This window comes from Hemibagrus wyckioides, linkage group LG09 (assembly GCF_019097595.1).
Source record: "Hemibagrus wyckioides isolate EC202008001 linkage group LG09, SWU_Hwy_1.0, whole genome shotgun sequence".
Lineage (NCBI taxonomy): Eukaryota > Metazoa > Chordata > Actinopteri > Siluriformes > Bagridae > Hemibagrus > Hemibagrus wyckioides.
The window spans coordinates 23787209-23795656 of record NC_080718.1 but is presented as its reverse complement, the minus strand read 5'-3'; the positions used below and the strand labels follow the sequence as shown (position 1 = coordinate 23795656).

Below are 8448 nucleotides of genomic sequence, written 5' to 3'. Positions count from 1 at the left end.
AAACAGCAGTCAGCCTGCCATGACAACAAGCCACCACTGTATGCCTGTGTTAATCGTCTTCTGACTTTTTTCTAAAATGTTGCATCCCTATCACAGGACGGCCAAGCGGTGATCTACACGCTCGTCTACAGCAGCCCAGGACGTTGCAGTCACCCACATCTACTCCACCATGAAGCAAAGAGCATCCCAGCCTTCTCAGGCCACACACACACCACATGTTCTGTTCACACCCGTATCCAGGCAACCCTTTCCGGTTGCCATGGAGAGAACCCCCTCCCTCTCCAATCACCCCACCCCGCCAACACAAACATCCTCATCTACTGCTGGCAAGATGGAGGCATGCAGGTCTGGAGGAACTGCAGCAGAATTCTGATAGGCCTCAATCTTGCACTCAATTACACCCTTCCACAAAACACACACGTCTTCATGGGCGAAGACGACAGTAATGATGTGGCCTTGTACTGTGTTGCTTTACAGTATGACACAGAGACTAAATTAAATACACGGCCATCAGATGAAGAGTCTTTTTTTAAAAAAGGCGGAAACTCGGATCTTTTAATATTATTAACCAGGATACAGTCTAGGTTTAATTATAAACTTAAGTGTGTGCTAAGAATAGCAAAAATTTTAAGAATATGTGAGTGATGGAAAAAAAATAAGATACCACTGCTCAATCTCCAGATTTGACCCCTATTGAAAACCTCTGGAATGTCATCAGGAGGAAGATGGATGATCACAAACCATCAAGCAAAGCTGAGCTGTTTGCTTTTTTGCAAAAAGGGAGGTATAAAGTTCCCCAACAGCAATGTGAAAAACTGGTGGAGAGCATGGAGCCAAAACACATGCAAATCAGGGTTATTCCACCAAACACTGATTTCTTAATGTTATTTAGCCAAAGAATGAACACAATTTGTTTACAAATTATTTACATTTTGTTTTATTTGAGTTATTAAAGCTCTGCAAATACTGCATGATCTTGGGTTAATTTGATGTGTTGTCATTTCCTTTAAATATACACTCTAAATAACAATAGGTATATTTTGAAATATTGTCAGCAGTTTCTCGCCTATCATGTGGAAGGCCCGGGTTCGATTCCCAGCCAGTGCCTGACCCCAGCCACTAGATGTAGTGACGGTCCCAAGCCCGGATAAAAATGGGAGGGTTGTGTCAGGAAGGGCATCCGGCGTAAAAACCTGTGCCAAGTTGATGTGTGGACCAGTTGGTCCGCTGTGGTGACCCCTCACACATGTAGGGAGCAGCCGTAAGATCAACAACAATTGTCAGCAGTTCACAAAAAATGAAACAAAACTGTTCATCTCACCAATACATGCACCTGTAAGAAAAAAACATAAGAAACTGATTATTTTGCAGTGGTCTCTTATTTTTTTCCAGAGATGTATATACAAATATATACACACACACACACACACACACACATAGTTCTACATACACATTATATGTTTTTCTGATTACAAACTGATATATTAGGCTTGTATCTGTGTCGTTATATTGTACAGCTATCAAACATCTTGATCAGACCTTGAACCCTGGAACCCATTGTCCTCACTATCAGATGGTCATCAAAGCAGGGATTATGCAGTCCAGCCATTTGGTGGTTACCTCACCAATTCACCTTTATTTTGACTTTATTTCACCATTAGTGTTAATTATTATAACAACTCACCAAGTTATTATGGTATAGCTAGAAATATCCTCAACAGGGATCTGATGACAACTTTAATAAAAGAGGATTCTGTGGATGGAAAGTCAAGAGCCGACGCCGTGTTTGTGCTCAGTTCTGTTTTGTTGTTTACTGCGAGAATGTCACCGGAATATCGAGTCGTGACTATCATACGTGAGCACTGCTGTATATGTATAGATAGGTTGACTATGTTTAAATACACTCAAAAATAAATAAATTAATCGGAATGAATGTGTACACCTTTAAATTATGTGCCTATTGTTTTTCTAAAGAATTACATTTAATATTTTGTTTCTAAAATAAATCTGTGCTGAAAGAATGTTTTGTACATTTCTTGTTTCGATTTTTTAAATAAAAAAAAAATCAGAAATTCACCCTATTATTAACTCTAACTCAAGAAAAGAAAAAAAAAAGCATTAGCACCATGTCACACGCGTATCTAAGACGCATTAATTATTAACACTCCGGAATGATGAGCCCAGACATCCTATACAAAAAGGGACAGAGGCGGCTTCATCGAGTCTCTTTACAGCATTACAGCCCTTATACAGTTATTCAGCTGTTCTGGTCCACGCCATTGTTTGCTAGAACAGCATCGAGGTGAACGATCATCAGGAAAGCTGGAGCACTTTGAGAGCTCAGCCTTGAGACTCTGAAGTCAGTAATGGAGAGAAGATTGCAGGCCAAGCTCTTACCCATCATGAGCAATTCCTTCTATCCGCTCCATGAGACAATCGATGTCCAACGGAGCATGCTCTGCATCAAACTGCTCCTGCATTACTGAGAGCTTTTGCAGGTCTTTCTATCCTGAGGCTTTCTATCAGACTGGAGACATTTGGTTTGGAGTCGACAGCGTTTTTGCACTCAAACTAAATTCTGCAATATTGTCACTGGAATATCGAGACGTGACTGTCATACGTGCACGGTATAGATGAGTAGATTTGTGGTATTTGTGTAAATTTCCTTTTTATTCTCAGACAGTCAGAAAAAAAAGCATTTCACTGCATGTCGCACTGCGTATGATTGTGTATGTGACCAATATATATATATTTATTTAAATTTGGATTGAACTACGTAAGTTTGGACTGATTTCGCCTTTTGTTGTTCAATTTCTATTCCATTTCTGCATATGGGGAGATGGTCTTTCCTGACTTCAGGACTCCCATTAAGAGGTAACCAGAGAAATCATTTTGATTACAGCTCCAACACAGTGCAAACTATTTTATCTCATGATTATATTATTAATAATAAAAAAAAGAAAAGCATGCAACCGGATCTAATACAATGTAGAAGCATCTTAGCACCACGACTCACAACTGCAAAAACAACAGCATCAACGCCCTGACTTTTTCCCTGAGCTCTAACAAGAACCATATGAAGTGTTCTGGATGCAATGTCCAGGTTGAAAATAATCAGAAATCCTTTAGCTTAGCAGGCAAGTCAAAGCTCTGAAGTACTGCATGTTATTCCTGCCTAATTAATACACTAACTAAGAAAAAATACTACAACCAGCATCAATGTTCTGCATTTAATCATCAGTACAGACAATGGAAAAGAAACAAGCACTGAAATCCATGACAAGGGTGACTTTACGTAGTCGTCTTTATCCTCTCCTGATGATCCGCTTTCTGCTGATGAAGCATTGTGTTTACACCCTCCACGACAGGACAGAGACAGAAGGTCTCCGGCCATCATGTCAGCTATGAGCTGAGGCGTTCTCCATCAACCTGACTAGCGCCTTCAATCTAAAGTGTTTAAATGGCAGGCGAACGTTTGTTGCGCTAGTTGTTTTTTTTCCCCTGTACTGTACTGTATTGTCAGTTTTGGCGCTGTTTCTACATCCTAAACTTGGAAATATGGTCTGTTCAAGGTAATTAGTATTTCTAATAAAACTAGTCCCTACTGACACCACAGCACATCTTTGCTTCATGTGTGTAGTACAGCAAGTGGGCGGATTCGTAAAAATAGCATGCAATGCACCATAGCATCGAGGGGCATTTGTGTCATATATTCATTTCAAGACTTTTATGGTTGTTGGCTGAGGGAAGCTAAACACACAAACACACACACACATAGGTGATATCACCAGGCGGACAACTGTGAATGAAAAAAAAATTGATAGCCAGAATCCATAATCTGCTTGTCTCAGGCTCCTGGGGAAGTCATTTGTCCTTCCATGATACTACATCAAGATTTTGCTTCACTGCAGTTTTTTTGCTCTACACACACACATGCGTGCACACACACACACACACACTATTCATATGTCTCGTTATTGCTAGACTTGGAGAATATCATGTAGTGACTCAAAAGGTCTGGCTCAGACAAGCCACTAGAGCACAAAGTCTCGGGGTCAGGTCTGCATACACATCCTCAGGTTGTGTCGATTTGATGTAGCACTTGGTTTAAAGACCTTGACCACTGCGAACAAATCTGCACTACTGTTCTGGAGCTTTAAGCATATGGGTTCTCCAAAATCAGACTGTAATAGCTAGCCATAAAAAGAACAGCAGGTACTGCCTCCATCAGAGCCCAGAGCTCCTGCCACACCCCCTCATGGGAGGTGGAGGCCCGGAAACTTCCGCCATGCTGTGACAATGAGCTGCTTCGACAGACGGAGCAGGAATTTACGACGTGGGTGGAGCTTTCATGCGCAAAATGCACAGATGGTCTTCTAATAGTGCCATGGTACTAAAACTCCCACAATGCATTGCTCAGCTCAAAACAACATGGAAGGATGCTAAAAAAAATGTGCATTTTCACTAAAACAGTAGCAATGATGATGAACAACACATGGAAAAGCTTAGCAACTTAGTCATTAGCAGCTGTTAGCTTTTAAACTGTGTCACATCTATATTGAAGCAAATAGACTGTATAAAATGTATAAAAATAGTGAAAGCATTTTTGAATAAACGTCACAAATATGCATATAGTAAAATATACACAGCCCAGTTATGTGTGCCATCGTGTCTGTGAAAACGAGTCACAGCGATCTCTAGGGAAAACAGCATGTGTGTACCCAGATGCATTCTGGGTACTGTACTGAAACTGGCTGGATTTTTTTTAATCAATGCTACAACTCGTGCTTTGACTTTCAGGCCTGTATTTATCACTCTCTCTGTGACCTGCCTTTACCAGCAGATTAAGAAATAACTAGTGACATGTAACTAGTGCTGCATGATCGTACACTTTTCTGGCTCCAGGCTTCAGAAGGTTATAGTCTGCAATCTGATTGGCCTTTCCTACTTCTTACTATTAAACAATCTTTAAATCATAATGACGCAGCAAGAATTTTCAGAAAAAGAAAGATACTGGATTGAAAAGGTACACATCATCCTGTGTTTAAAAAGTAATAAAAGAAATTCAGATAAAGCACGCTCATGAGAAAACAAGAGGATTTTGCATGGTTGTCAATGCTGGAAATGTCTATAGTCAACAGACATGTTTGATGCTATACAGACTTTTGTATATCATTTTGCATAGAAGAAAAACAGGTCACATGCATCTCAATCCGTGAAATACAGCAAAGCAAATGTGTAATTTTTAAGCGGGAAGGTGCAAGTCTACAGTCACTGATTCAATCTCTTAGGCCTTTAATCTAATAGACTTCCTTTGAGCAGACAAAGACGCCTGAAACACGAGGAAGCTGAATCCTAATATCAGAGCGGAAAGCCTTAACAAATAATTCAATAATGTTAACAACAAAAAACCTGAATTTGAGAAACACCTTGTATAGTGTTAAAAGCTGCAGTTAGATTCATGCTGATGCTGTTTATCCTTGTTTATGTTATTGATTATTAAAGTTTGACATTTAATTCAAGTGATAAACCAATCAGTCTTTGCATTTTAGTAGATAACTGTCATAACTATATCTCCTGATAAGAACTGGCTTTCTGTACAGGGCGTATTTTTTAATTGTGCCTAATTTCTGTTCCCTGGACAAGTTCCAGATCCAGCACAACCCTGAAAAGGGTAAAGTTCTAACTGGAGAATAATTAATCTTGATCATATAATACTAATAAAAGAAAAAAAAGACTGGTTTTAATTTACAAGCCCTTGGAGGACCTTAGACCCTATTTTGACATTACTCTTTCTCATTCTCTTGCAGAAAACTCTGACATCACACTTTGCGATGCGAAAAGTTACTGCACACGAAAATATTTTTTTCTTTTTGCCTATATAAGACTTACATTATTTATTAGCAACATTGACCTCATAATAAACCACGATTTTGTGCATTTTGTAATATTTCACAAAAATTTCCTGTTATGTAATGCATGTACTGGAAACGTATTGTGAAAGCATGTTGCGCAGAAGTTGCTTAAACAGTTACTTTGGAAATAAATTTAAGCAGGATATTAATAAATAAATAAATAACTTATTAATTAATTGATTGATTAATTGTTATGTAATGCATGTACTGTAAATGTATTGTGAAAGCATGCTGTTCAGAAGTTGCTTAAACAGTTACTTTGAAAATAAATTTAAGCAGGGTGGGTATGTATAAATAAATAAATAAATAGATAAATAGATAAATAAATAAATAAATGTTATGTAATGCATGTACTGTAAATATATTGTGAAAACATGTTTTTCAGAAGTTGCTTAAACAGTTACTTTGGAAATAAATTTAAGCAGGGTAGGTAGGTAGGTAGGTAGGTATAAATAAATAAATAAATAAATAAATGATTCATTAATTGTTATGTAATGCATGTACTGTAAATGTATTGTGAAAGCATGTTGTGCAGAAGTTGCTTAAACAGTTACTTTGGGAATATATTTAAGCAGGATATTGATAAATAAACAAATAAATAAATCAATTAATAATAAATTAATTCATTGTTATGTAATACATGTACTGTAAATGTATTGTGAAAGCATGCTGTTCAGAAGTTGCTTAAACAGTTACTTTGAAAATAAATTTAAGCAGGGTATATATATATATATATATATATATATATATATATATATATATATATATATATATATATAAATAAATGATTCATTAATTGTTATGTAATGCATGTACTGTAAATGTATTGTGAAAGCATGCTGTTCAGAAGTTGCTTAAACAGTTACTTTGGAAATAAATTAAGCAGGATATAAATAAATAAATACACGTTTTTAAATAATTAACATCTAATACTCTATACGGAATAACATTGTTATGTTGCATTATATCTTTTTAAATATGTTAAGAAGTGCAGGTTCAATCAGAGAGGGTGTTCATCATGATATTCACTGTAACGTGCTGTGTGTGTGTTTTTTGTGACATCAAGAATAATTTACCTGCCACGACCATTTTCTCCTCTCTGCCTTTAAGAGCTTGGTCTTTTGTCGACAAAACCGACTTGCTCCCCATGCTTAAGTTCGCTAACGAGATCCTCAGAATAAAAAAAGCCGAAAGAGACTTGCTTGCACTTTTCCCGTGATAAACAAACATGTCTTCCGGGTTTTTTAAACGCGAACCTGTGGCTGCGCCCTGAATCGCGACGCCCTGCCTGCACGTGCGCACTACGCCGGCTAGGAGGCCATTGAAACACGCGCCCCATCTAGTGCACTCGGTGTAATCACGGAAATGTTTCTAGTTCAATTTCAATCGCTGCAACGCGAGGTATTATGGGAAGAGTGAAACGATAAAAAGATGAATATTCATGGCGTTGAGAGAGACGCGGCGAGATGCATATTAAACAGGCAGAGGTTAATGCGACTTTGACACAAAAAGCCTCCCGTGCAGTATGCGCGGCTATGAAATTAAATTAAAATAAATAGCCACATTAAGAAAGGCGTTCAGAATGCAAATGAACTTGCAGACCCCCCCCCCCAAAAAAAGGCTGCAGACAGTGACAATTTACATGCAGAGGCAATTAATCATTATTATTTATCTGCATGTAAATATTTGCATTCATTCCCTAATTTGATTCAGTCCAAGAACTGTAAGGGTACACCAGCTACCCTACACGACAGCAGCTCCCATCAAATTTCAGTGAAGTATAAAACAGAGCTCAGAATTTTGTGCTGCACTTACTACAGCTCTGCTAAAGCACTTAATATATATGCACAAGTGTGTGAATTAATGCTAATTACAGTATTAGAATATTCATCAAATCGTGAAGAGGCTAAATGAGCTTTTAGGCCTCTGTAGGCGTTTAAGTCACGCTTCCATCTCTGTGTGAAGGCCTATATGTTGCCATTTTGCTGCTATAAATTATTACCGGAGAGCACTATAGCAGGTTAGGAAGTGATTCAGGTTTCTAAAATATTGCATGCTCAAGCTGTGAAATTGAAATGCATATTATGTCAAGTGTGCGATGAGATGTAACCCAGGTTTATAAAGACGCTGAGTGAAAGTGGATTATATATATATATATATATATATATATATATATATATATATATATATATATATATATATATCTCCATACAAAATGAATACCTTTTTTTTTTAACTCTATAATATGAGTTCATCATGAATGGGAGAGAGTCTGTGTGTGTTTACGAAGAAATGGCACAGAGGACTTTTTTTAAACAAACAAATAAATAATATTATTAATAATAATAATAATACATTTTGCTGAAAGCCTTGTACACTTCCTGATTATCCAGGATGCCAGGTCTCAGCAAAATTTCCAGCTCAACTACACATCCGAAACCACACAGAAAGAGTGGAATCTGCAAATATTGGGCTTTTTTGGGAAGATTTTTCTTCTTCTTCTTCTTCTTCTTCTTCTTCTGCCCAGTTTTTG

General features: G+C 37.5%; 1 protein-coding gene across 1 annotated transcript in view; it reads right to left on the bottom strand.

Moving 5' to 3' along the window:
- msrab (methionine sulfoxide reductase Ab) overlaps positions 1-7178 on the bottom strand; it is a 40716-nt gene extending 33538 nt beyond the window's left edge. Inside the window, exon 1 of the mRNA XM_058399536.1 lies at positions 6992-7178. Coding sequence (XP_058255519.1) covers positions 6992-7145 — 154 coding nt within the window. The 5' untranslated portion in view covers positions 7146-7178. The remainder of the gene's footprint in view (positions 1-6991) is intronic.
- Between the last annotated feature and the right edge of the window lie 1270 nt (positions 7179-8448).